The 12,957-nt window shown below is 36.3% G+C and overlaps 1 protein-coding gene across 1 annotated transcript in view; it reads right to left on the minus strand.

Annotated features, from left to right (window-relative positions):
* Window positions 1–2,585: 2,585 nt before the first annotated feature.
* Window positions 2,586–12,957, minus strand: part of GANC (glucosidase alpha, neutral C) — a 68,841-nt gene continuing 58,469 nt past the window's right edge. Inside the window, exons 22-24 of the mRNA XM_016212331.2 lie at window positions 12,695–12,807; window positions 5,383–5,486; window positions 2,586–4,565 (exon numbers count right to left, since the gene is read on the minus strand). Coding sequence (XP_016067817.2) covers window positions 4,456–4,565; window positions 5,383–5,486; window positions 12,695–12,807 — 327 coding nt within the window. The 3' untranslated portion in view covers window positions 2,586–4,455. The remainder of the gene's footprint in view (window positions 4,566–5,382; window positions 5,487–12,694; window positions 12,808–12,957) is intronic.

A 12,957-nucleotide genomic window follows, 5' to 3' on the forward strand; every position in this document is an offset into this window, starting at 1 on the left:
AGGATAAGCTAGCCACATCCCATAGTTTAAAAATTTTTAAATTTTAAAGTAATTTTAGACTTATGAAAGTGTCACAAAGGTAGTAAGTGCATAAAGTTCCTGTATAGCCTTCACCCCAGCTTCCCCTAGTGTTTACACCTTATATAACCACGGTACAGTGATCAAAACCAAGAGGCTAATGTTGGCATAATTCTATTAACTAAACTACAAGACATATGTTGTATTTATTCAGTGCTTCCACTAATTTTTTTTTCTTCCTTCTGTTGCAGTATCCAAATTAGGATCCTGAATTTCAGTTGTCATGTCTCCTTAGTGTCCTTCAATCCCTGACAGTTCCACAGTCTTTCTCTCTCATGACCTTGGCACTTCTGAAGAGTACTTGTCAGTTGTATTGTAGGATGTCCCTTGACTTGATGTTTTTCACATAATTAGACTAAGATTATAGATTTGGGGGAAGAATATCATAGAGGTAGTGTGCCCTTCTCATTAAATCATATCTAGAGGTACATGATATTGATGTGTTTTATTATAGGTGATGTCAGCCTTGACTACTTGGCTAGGGTGGTGTTTATCAGCTTTCTCAAAAGTAAAGTTACTATTTTTTCCTTTCCATATGCATAGGTATTTCTAATCTGTAGGACAACCCTGCAGGTTTCATTAATCCCATTTTACGACTGAGGAAACTTGAGATACCTGCTGTATTTTAGTTAAGTCGTGGAAAACTTATTGTTTTAGAGATTATCTCTTTAACAGATGAGGAAACCATGGCCTAGAGATATTAAATGACATGGCAAAGATCACTCAGCTAGTTCACTGCAGAACCAAACTAGACTCCAGGTCTCCCGATTTCCAGTGAAGGGGTAAATACCTAAGACTCCAGTAACATAAATTAGGCATAAGATCTCTGGATCCTTGCATATAAATAGTCAGGGCTTCCCTTCCCCGAGTTCTGACTGAAGAGGAATCTAATACCATCAGCCCTGTTGGAAACAACTGTCAAGAAGCAGCTGCCTCCTTCTGGCTGGCCTTGCTGTGGCACCGCAGTCTTTAGCAAGGCTGGTCATAGGACAGGCAGATCTGATATCAGATGCCAGTGTCCCTTTATTTCTCCTAGAATGCTAGTTATATGGCCTCATTATCTGTTTCCAGTGGAGCTGCTGTTGGCTATTTCCTGGGCTGAGACATTATTTTAGCCTAGAGTGCCCCTGCTGGAATTATGCAGGACATTCCAAGGGGTTGATATATGGAATCTTAAAAGCAGACTGAAATGCCTGATATTGTCATAGGAATTCCATTACCAAAAAGGCTTTTGGGTAGGCTGGTCAATTATGAGCTAAAAACCATTCAGCTCCAGATATTTATGTGTTTTGACTGTGTTTCTGCTGTTTATCATTATAATACCCTGATACGGAAAGGGATGTGAAAAAGTGAAGGAATTCTGCACACAGACCAAATTCCAGAACTGCAGTCTTCCCTCTGACCAATCAGGCAAAGAAAAATTTTAAAAAAATCATTTGTTTGATTATTAATAAGGCTGAGCATCTTTCATGTTTATTTTGTCTGTTTTAATTTCTTTTGCCCATATTTTTATTGGGCAGTTTCTGTTTCTGTTTTGTTTTGTTCTTTTATTCTCATCCTAGGATATGTTTTTGTTTGTTTGTTTTTAATTTATTTTAGAGAGAGGAAAGGAGAGAGAAACATCGATGTGAGAGAGAAACATCGATCAGTTGCCTCCCATACACGCCCAGACCAGTTACACCCACAACCTTTTGGTGAATGGGATGATGCTCCAGCCAACCGAGCCACCCAGCCAGGGCAGCCAGTTTCTGCTTTTAAACTGATTTGTCAACTCATTCCTTGGCATTTAAGTCTTGAGGGAAAGACACATGCATTCATTTTAGAGCTTCGTTTGAAGCTCTGTTGAAGCGGTTCTAGTTTCTTACATAAAATCCAATTTCCTGAGAAAACATATCAAGAAGTACAAGGTAACAGAACACCTATAGGCCAGCTCAGCCCCACACAGCTCTCTGGTACATAGCTTCAGAAATAGAAGGTGGGTAAAATGTGAGATGCAATAAAAACAGAAATAATGAAAAACAACCCCAGGCTATATTTCTCTCCACTCAATGTCTCTGGTTAAATGTTTCAGTATAGTTCTGGGTCAAGATAGAGCAGTTTCTCAGTAATTTACTCTAGTAGTTATTGTTTCATTCTTTCCTCCAAAAATATTTAAATGGAAAAATAGATGTGTAATAAATGTTGATCCGAATATAGGTTTTAATTATTTAGCTTTAAATGCTATTAAAATCATCATTTGTATTAGGTAAGAGCACCTAGTTTTCAGGCAAGAGAAATTTGAAACTAAGAAATACAACTTCAGCTGATGTAGGCTTCTTCTTTTCTCCTTAATTGCAAAACTTATAGAAATAAGAGCAAAGAATCTGCATATATCTATGTGAGCTTATATACAGTGCCAAACTCAAATCTCAACTAATGCAATGAAATATGTGCACAAGGAAATGCACAGTGTATATGCCTCTAGAGAGAAGAGTCCCTATGTCAGAAAAGTGAATCAGAAACAAATATACTCAATTCTCACTTTTTAATCAATCAAATCCATCAGTTAACCAGTTATAGTCAATGCTTGCTAAAAGCCAAGTATAATGGTGCTCTGGCAGATATAAGACAAATATAATATGCTCTTGAGGAACATACAGTCTAGCAGGGGAACAAGGCAGACAAACCTGAAACATTACGGGATGATCCCTGAGAATGCTAAGTTAGAGCACGTAATATAACTGGGGCAGGATTTCAGAGGAGGGGAAAATCACTGCTCATGGGTGCAGGGCAACGGGGGTGTTAGGGTAGTTAGAAAGGCTTAATGGCAAAGTAGGATTTGAGTTGGGAGTGGACAGACGGTCAGATGTGCATAGGCAGAGGGAGGGGTGGATATTGGGGCCCAGGGAACAGAAGGCACAGAGGTGGCAGTTAGCGAATTGCTAAGTGGAGGAAGCCTGAAAAGAAAATGTGCATGTTGAGGAGTGCTGAGGACATGAGGCTGCCCCAGCAGATGCTGTGGCAGGCAGCAGGAGGTCACTGGGGTCTCCAGAGCAGGGAGCATCCTGAGGAACAGGTATGTTGTATATTCTATCCCACACCAAGCTGTACTGGAGCCAGAGGCAAAAGGAAAACTCAGTAATACTGATGCTGTCTGTATTTAAATTTTGTATATTTTGTTAATTATGGATTTTCTGCATTAATTTTGATTTTTAAAAATGTTGCATTTAAATATGGTTTATTTTGGTTACTGTGTTGTTGTTTTTTGTCACACAGTTTTTGTGTGTGTCCAAGGTAAGTGCCTCACTTGCCTTAGTTACCCAGGTCAAAGCCATGTGTTCTATTCATGAAGTTCAGTGGTGAGGACATGGGTATTTATTATTATTATTATTTTAAATATATCTTTATTGATTTCAGAGAGAGGAAAGGGGAAGGAGAGAGGTAGAAATATCAATGATGAGAGAGTCACTGATCAGCTGCCTCCTGCACGCCCCCAAGTGGGGATCAAGCCCACAACCCAGGCATGTACCCTGACCAGGAATCGAACCCCACTTGCCTGGATCCTAGGTTGATGCTCAACCACTGAGTCACGCTCGGCCGGGCTATTTTATTATGATTAATTATAGCTTATTATTAATTATATAATTAATTATTATTAATTATATTGTATCCATGGTACAAATATTCTTTGCTTAGAAGACAGTATTTAATAAAAACAATTAATATAAAGAAATTAGAATTTTAAGAAGATTAATTTGGAACTTTAGAGGCCAAAAAGCACAACAGAAAAAAGAACCTTTGTACTCCTGAATCAATGTCTAGGGAGAAAAACTCCCTGTTGCTGCAGTGTATGCAGTGCAAGCAGAAAAGGATTGTTTTGCCCATGTCTAAGGGGGTGAAAGATAACTGTGGGGGGTGCCGAAGGCTGCTGTTCACTTGGAAATAGGCCTTGAGCAACTCAGCTGCTATAGCCAGAGTGACTTTGCCAGAGGCAACCTTCACAGATGGGCCACAGTCAGTGGGCATGGCCCACATCTCACATGAAACACACCCACCCTGCCATGCTCAAAGAGAAGCCACTTACTGGCCTGCGGTGCTAACCACAGGGCCACAGCCTAAGAAGCAATGGAAAATAAGAAACTTTATAAATGTTTCAGGGCTCCCTGCATCCAGAAGAGGTGGTGCTTGAGTATTACTAATACATCTAAAGGAGTATTACTAATACATCTAAAAATGTAAAAACTAACATATATCATTCATTAGTAAACTGATGACTAATGGAAGATTTTTTGAGCCAGAGTAGTCAATTAGTACACAGCACAAATCTCAAAAAACGCCAAGGGAAAGGTTGAAGGGTACAGGCCGCTCCCGGTACTCATCACCAGATGCACTTCTCTGTCACTTAATGTGGACCTCCCAGTCAGTTCCAATGTTTAGTGAGAGCTTCTCCAGGCTCAGGGTGGATGTTCTGGCACAATATGTAAAAGCCACAGGCTGATCTTTACTTTCTAAATATCAAGACAATAAAAGGGAACGCTTAATGAACATCTAGGAGAGAAAATTTTTTTCTTTGTATCTGAAATGTTTCTGACTCTGTCATAAAACCTTATACTCTGGAGTATTTTACCTACCATCTTTACCCATGCACTTCCATACATTTTTAAATACAAAACACTCCATTTTTTGTTTGTTTGTTTGTTTTCTGTTTTTTTGTTTTTTGTTTTTTATATCTTTATTGATTTCAGAGAGAGGAAGGGAGAGGGAGAGAGAGAGAGACATTGATCGGCTGCCTCCTGCACACCCCTCACTGGGGATCAAGCCCACAACCCGGGTGTGTGCCCTGATTGGGAATTGAACTGTGATCTCCTGGATCCTAGGTTGATTTGCAACTGCTGAGCTATGCCCAGCCAGGCACACTCCATTGTTTTGAATGCAAGATTGGAAGGAACAAAATACTTTGTCCAAGAAATTCAGTAGGTTAGAAAGGATATATCTCATCCTATGTCCTTTAAGAAACTCCATAAACATGAATAGGGCTGCAGGTATCTACAGTTTTTGTTAAAAATATCCAGAGAAGCCACAATATTATTTCAAGCCCAAATTAATTTACCTTAAAAAAAACCATGGACAGCTTACAGTGAGCAGAAAGACCAGTTGATGAAGAGAAGCAGGATGGCCTTGCTCCATCTAGATACTAGCATATTTGGCTTCTACCAGAAAGTGCAGAGTCTACTTGGCTAAGCACATTATGCCAGTTTTAGGGCTAATCATCTCTTCACCTCAGATATGTCTATGTTTATAAAAATAAATGGCTTGTTTCCTTACCAGATGAGTGGGTGGTCACAGAAGATGGCTGCTTCTTGAGACCTAGGATGAAGATCTGCTCCACCACACACTTGCTGGGATAATGACCCCTCTCATCAGCACAACTGAAATAAATATAAATGGCATTAAGAAAAGAAGAGGGGTTAACAGGCCCAACATCCCCAGCCTTGTTGGTTCCCTTCCCATCTTCTCCTATGGAAGCCTGAACCATACAGTTATCATATTTACCAGGATGAAAAGGTGGAAACAGATGACTCTACATGGTGAAGGCTAAGTAACCAGGAGCCAAACTAATCTTTTTTTTTTTAAGATGTCATTTGGAGAGAAATCACTTAAGGACATGGAAGTCACAAATGTGACTTGGACATGGCAATTCAATTGTAAGAAATAAAATACTTAATGAATTTTTGAATGGTTGAATAAATGGGACTAATGGGAACTTCAATTGAATTCTTTTAAAAAAATTCTTTTAGAGCGAGAAGGAAAGAAGAATGGAGACAATAAGGAAGGCAGGTTCATAGAGTGATGGAAAAAATACTCCAGAGGACTCCAGACCAAGACAGTGACATATGAGGTTCCTGAATTTCTCTCTTCCCACAGATGAACCAAATGTAAAGCTACACATGGAGTAATTCACTTTAAGAGAAATCCAGAAACTTGCTGAGTCCTACACATTTGGTGACTGAAAAAATACCCACATCAAAACAGGCAGGAATGGCTGAGACATTCCATAAACCGCCCCCCCCCCCCCCCCGCATAGTGCCATACAACTGGGAGGGAACCCCAACTCCCAGCCTCTCCATGAAGAGTGAAAGATTTGGACTACACTTCTAGCATCCCAACTTTTAAGTTTCCCACCTGGGGATTAGGCCCCCAAATCATCTAACTCTGATAGCCAACAGTGTTTATTCATGTTTATAAGTTCCACAGGGTTATATCAAACAAAGAAGCAGTTGTTAATGGGTGTACTATCCCCTCAGGGCTCAGCAAACAGGGAGCAGGCAAAACACCCATTTCCCAATTTCTCCCTGGAAGGAGTATGACTGCAAATTTTTACAGCTACTGCCTGGAGGTCCTCTAATCAGCTTGCATCTAGGTGCTGACTACATTCCCCCCTTTGGGTCACTGATGGGTCTTGGTACATCCTCAACTACTAGCAGCAACTAAGAACAAAGATGGCTGCTTGGATAATCACAAAAGCTTGAGAAGCAACCAGGAGCTCAGGCCGGGCTGAGTGATGAAGTTCATCTCCTTCACAAAACCAGTCTGTTAGGACTAGAAGAGGAGGATGTTTTATCTAATGGGCAGAAACCAACACAGAGAGTCAAGGAAAATGAAACAAGGGAGTATCTTACAAACAACAGAACATTATTAGTCTACAGAAAGTGACTTTAATGAAATAGAGATAAGTTATTTACATGATAGAGAGTTCAAAATAATAATCAAACAAATACCAACATCAGAAAGTAATGCCTGAACACAGAGAGAGTTTCAACAAAGTGATAGAAAATATAAAAAAGTATACCAAACAGAAACCATAGAGATGAAAAATACAATAACTGAACTGAAAAATTCAATAGAGGGTTTCAATATCAGATTAGATCAAGTGGAAGAAAGGATCAGTTAATTCAAATATAGGGCAGTGGAATTCATCCAATCAGAGGATCAAAAAGAAAGAAAAAAACATAAAAAAGAGTGAAGATAGCTTAACAGATTTATAGGACACCCTCAAGTGAACCAATATATGCATTATATTAGTCCCAGAAGGAGAAGAGAAAAGGGAAGAAACCTTATTCAAAGAAATATGGTTAAGATATTCCCTAACCTGGGGAAAGAAACAGACATCCAGATCAAGGACCCCAGTGAATAACAAAAAAAGAGGAATCTAAAGAACCCACACCAAGATACATTACAATTAAATTTTCAAATGTTAAAAACAAAGAGAATCTTAAAAGCAGCAAGAAAAAGGTAACTTGTTATGTACAAGACACCCCATAAGACTATCAGAAAAATTTTTAGCAGAAAACTTGCAAGGCAGGAGGGAGTGAGATGATATATTCAAAGAAGAAAAAAACCTGCCAACCAAGAATACTCTCCTGGCAAAATTGTTCTTTAGAATTGAAGGAGAGAGTGTTTTCCAGACAAATAAAAGCCAAAGGAATTCATCACCACTAAGCCAGCCCTACAAGAAATGTTAAAGGGAGTTCATGAAGCCGAAATGAAAGGATGCTAACTAAGAACATGAAAATATATGCAAGTATTAAACTCCTTGGTAAAAGTAAATATATAGTTAAATCTACAATACTGTAAGGTTGTAATGGTTGTGGATAAATCATTTATAACTTTTGTATAAAGTTTAAAAGACAAAAGTATTAAAAATAAATATAACTAAACTAAATATAACTAAAAATAAATATAACTAAATATAACAAAAGTTTTTAATGATACATATTATAAAAAAACAAAATTATGACACCAAAAACAAAGGTGGGGAGGAAAGTGTAAAAATGTAGAGTTTTTTTTTGTGTGTTAAAAAGTAAGTCATCAGTTTAAAATATACTGTTATAATTAAAAGATGTTTTATGTAAGCTTCATGGTAACCAAAAAGCCAAAACCTATAGTAAATACACAAATGATAAAGAGAATGGAATCAAAGAATGCCACTACAGAAAACCATCAAATTATATAGGAAGAGAAAAAGTGAGGAAGAAAGGCGCTAAGAAACTACAAAATAGCTAGAAAACAATGAACAAAATGACAACAGTAAGTCTATACCTATCAATAATTATTCTAAATATATTTGGACTAAATTATCCAATCAAAATGATAGAGTTGCTGAATGGCGGCTAAACAAGAACCAACTATACGCTGCCTTTAAGTGACTCACTTCAGCTTTAAGGACATACACAGAGTGAACATGAAGGAATGGAAAAAGATATTGATGCAAATAAGAACCAAAAGAAAGCAGGGGTAGCTATATTTATATAAGACAAAACAGACTTTATGCCAACGACTGTAACAAGAGACAACAAAGATCATTATACAATGATAAACAGGTCAATTCATTATGAGGATATAACATTTGTAAATATTTATGCACCCAACATCAGAGCTCTTAAAATATATAAAGCAAATGCTAACAGACTTGAAGGGAGTAATAGTTAGCAATACAATAATAGTAGAGGACTTCACTACCCCACTTCAACAATGAATAGATCATCCAGACAGAAAATCAATAAGGAAACATTGGACTTAAACTACATGTTAGACCAGATGGATCTAATAGGTAGTCAACAGTAGCTGACTATACACACAAACACACGTGGAACATTCTCCTGCACAGATCATATGTTAGGCCACAAAATAAGTCTTAAATTTAAGTAGACCAAAATTATATGAAGCTTTTCTGACAATAATTGTATGACAGTAGAAATCAATTACAAGAAGAAAACTGGAAAATTCACAAATATGTGGAGATAAAACAACATGCTCCTGAACAACTAATGAGTCAGAGAAGAAATCAAAAGAGAAATAAAGTATCTTGAGACAAATGAAAATAAAAACACAATATACTAAAACATAAAGGACACAGCAAAACAGTTCTAAGAGGGAAGTTTATAGCAATAAATGCCTATACTAAGAAAAAAGAAAGATCTCAAATAAACAACCCAACTTTACACCTCAAGGAACTAGAAATAAAGAACTAAGCCCAAAGTTAGTAGGAGGGAGGAAATAATAAAAATCAGAGCAGAAATAAATGAAGACTAAAAAGACAACAGGAAAGAGCGATGAAACTGAAAGCTGGTTTTTTGAAAAGACAAACAAAATAGATAAACCTTTAGCTAGACTCACCAAGAAAAAAGCAAGCAGGTTCAAATGAAATCAGAAATGAGAAAGGAGGCATTACATTTTATGTTACAGAAATACTAAAGATTATAAGAAACTACTGTAAAAAATTATACGCCAACAAATTGGATAAGCTAGGAGAAATGGATAAATTTCTAGAAACATACAACCTACCAATACTGAATCATGAAGAAATAGAAAACTTCAACAGACCAATTACTACTAGTAAAGATATTAAATCAGTAATTAAAAACCTCCCAACAAAGAAAAGTCTAGGACCAGATGGTTTCACTGGTGAACTCTACCAAACTTTGAAGAATTAATACAAATCCTTTTCAAACTGTCACACACACACACACACACACACACACACACACACACACAATATATATATATATATATATATATATATATATATATATATATATATATATATATATATATAGAGAGAGAGAGAGAGAGAGAGAGAGAGAGAGAGAGGACACACTTCTAAATTCATTTTACAAGGCTAGCGTTACCCTGATACCAATGCCAGCAAGGGGACTACAAGAAAAGAAAATTATAGGGAAATATCCTTGATGAATACAGATGTAAAAATCCTCAAAAAATATTAGCAAACTGAATTCAACAGTTCATTCAAAGGATTATACATCACAATCAAGTGGGTTTTATCCCTGGGATGCAGAGAGGGTTCAACATAACAAATCAATAAATGTGATACACTGCATTAACAAAAGGAAGGATAAAAATCATATGATCTTGTACAATTGAAATTTATATAATATTATTAACTACTGTTACCCTAATACATTTAATTTAAAAAACATATGATGTAGAAAAAGCTTTCGACAAAATTCAACACTTTTGCATGATAAAAACTCTCAAAAAATTAGATATAGAAGGAACATATCAACTTAATAAAGGCCATTTATGGCAAGCCCACAACTAACATACTCAAAGATGACAAGGATATCCAATATTGCCACTTTTATTCAACATAGTACTGGACATTCTAGCCAGAGCAATTAGGGGCAAAAAAAGAAAGAAAAGAAAGAAAAGGTATCCAAATCAGAAAGAAAAAAGTAAAATTACCTATTTGCAGATGATACGATATTATATATAGAAAACCCTAAAGACTCCACCAAAAAACTATTAGAATAAACAAATTCAGTAAAGTTGAAGGATACAAAATCAATATACAAAAATAGTTGTGTTTCTCCACATTAACAATAAACTATTAAAAAAAGAAATTAAGAAGACAATTGCATTTATAATAGCATCAAAAAGAATAATCAGGAATAAATTTACTCATGGAAGTGAAAAATCTGCACACTGAAAACTATAAGACATTGATGAAAGAAACTGAAGACTCAAATAAAAAGATATTATGTGTTCCTGGTTAAAAGAATATTGTTAGCTCAGCCAGGCGTGGCTCAGTGGTTGAGCATCGAACTAGGATCCAGGAGATCGAGGCTCGATTCCCAGTCAGGCCACATGCCCAGGTTGCAGACTCCATCCCCAGTCAGGGGCATGCAGCAGGCCACCGATCAATGACAACTCTCTCATCACTGATGTTTCTATCTCTCTTTTCCCTTCCTCTCTCTGGAATCCATAAAGATATATTAAAAAATATATATTGTTAAAATGTCTGTACTATCCAAAGCAATATACAAGTTCAATGTCACCCCCATAAAAATTGAGAAAAAAAAAAAAATCCTAAAATTCACATGGAACTACAGAAGACCCCAAATAGCCAAAGAAATCTTGAGAAAGAAGAACAAAGCTGAAGGCATTACAATGTCTTATTTCAAACTATATGATAAAGCTATAGTAATCAAACCAGTATGGTATTGGCATAAAAACACATCAATCAATGGAACAGAATAGAGACCCCAGAAATATAAAATAGGGAAATGATAATCTCTTCAATAAATGTTTTTGGGAAAACTGGATATCCACATGCCAAAAAAAGAAAAAGAAAAAAAAAGAAATTAGACCCCTATCTTACACCATACACAAAAATCAACTCAAAATGGGTAAAGATTTAAATGGTACACCTGAAACCATGAAACTCCTAGAAGAAAACATAGGGAGTAAGCCCCCTGACATCGATCTTGGTGATGATTGTTTTAGACTTTACACCAAAAGCAAAGGCAACAAAAGCAAAAATAAACAAGTGGTACTACATCAAACTACAAAACACAGCAAAGGAAACCATCAACAAAATGAAAAGGCAACCTAAGGAATAGGAGAAAAATATCTGTTAACCACATATCCAAAAAGGGTATGTCCAAATATACAATTAACATCCAAAATATAGTAAGAACTTATATAACTCAATTGCAAAAAAAATAAATAAATACAATAACCCAATTAAAAATTGGCAAAGAACTTGAGTAGGTATTTTTCCAAAGAAGACATATGAGCCAACAGGTGCACGAAAAGGTGCTCAATATCACTAATCATCAGGGAAATGCAAAACAAAACTACAATGAGACATCACCTCACACCTGTTAGGATGTCTAATTATTAAAAAGACAAATGCTGGTGGAAATGTGATGAAAAGGGAACCCTTGTACATTGTTGCTGGTAATGTAAACTGGTATGACAACTATGGAAAACAGTATGGGTGTTCCTCAAAATATTAAAAATAGAGCTACCAACTTGTGGGTATATATCTGAAGGAAATGAAATAACTATCTTGAAGAGATTTCTACCTCCATGTTCACTGCAGCATTATTCACAATAGCCAAGGTATGGAAACAATCTAATTGTCTGTCAGTGAATGAATGGATCAAGAAGATGTGATATATATACATGATGGAATACTACTCAGCCTTAAAAAGGATGGATAGCTTGCCATTTGTAACAACATGGATAAACCTGGAGGGTATTATGCTAAGTGAAATAAGCTAGACAGAGAAAGACAAATACTGCATAGTATCATTTATATGAGATATGTTGAAAAAAAAGTCAAACTCATAGAAACAGAGTAGAATGGTGGTTGCTGGGGGATGGGATGTGAGGGAAATAGGGAGAGGCTGATAAAAGGGTACATGAAAACTTTCAGTTATAAGACAAATAAGGTCTGGGGATCTAATGTATAACATGGTGACTATAGTTGATAATACCGTGTTGTATAATTAAAATTTGCTAAGGGTGTAGAACTTAAGTGTTCTCATCGAAAAAAGGTAAATATGTGAGGTGATGGATGTATTCATTAACTCCATGGTGGGATCCTTTCACAATGTATACGTATATCATATCACACTGTACACTTTAAATATATTATAATTTTATTTGTCAATTATACCTGAATGAAGCTGAAAAAAGAAAATACTCCACAAATGGCCTTCATCATTAACTTCTTTAAATTGTATCATAAAATATCAGCTGTGTATTTGAGGATAGCAAAAGGGTAGCATAATTTACCTCTGAAAACACACAGATTTTTAGCTGTCATTACCTGTTGGTCAAAACACCTGAACAAAAACAAAACTTCCTGTGTAGGAATTGCTTCTGGTGGAGGTACTGGAATGAATGGCCATCGTCCAGATACAATTCACCCACAGCAGAACCCTGGAGAGTGAATCACAGATAGAGAATGTGATTATAAAATAGCTTTCTGGGAAAAGAAAGCCACCCCCTAAAGGGAAATAACAGATTTTAAAAATTGTGAAAAATTATGTTGAACAAAAGCTTAATATTCAAGCTGTAAAAATAGTCATA

This window comes from Miniopterus natalensis, chromosome 1 (assembly GCF_054644295.1).
Source record: "Miniopterus natalensis isolate mMinNat1 chromosome 1, mMinNat1.hap1, whole genome shotgun sequence".
NCBI lineage: Eukaryota > Metazoa > Chordata > Mammalia > Chiroptera > Miniopteridae > Miniopterus > Miniopterus natalensis.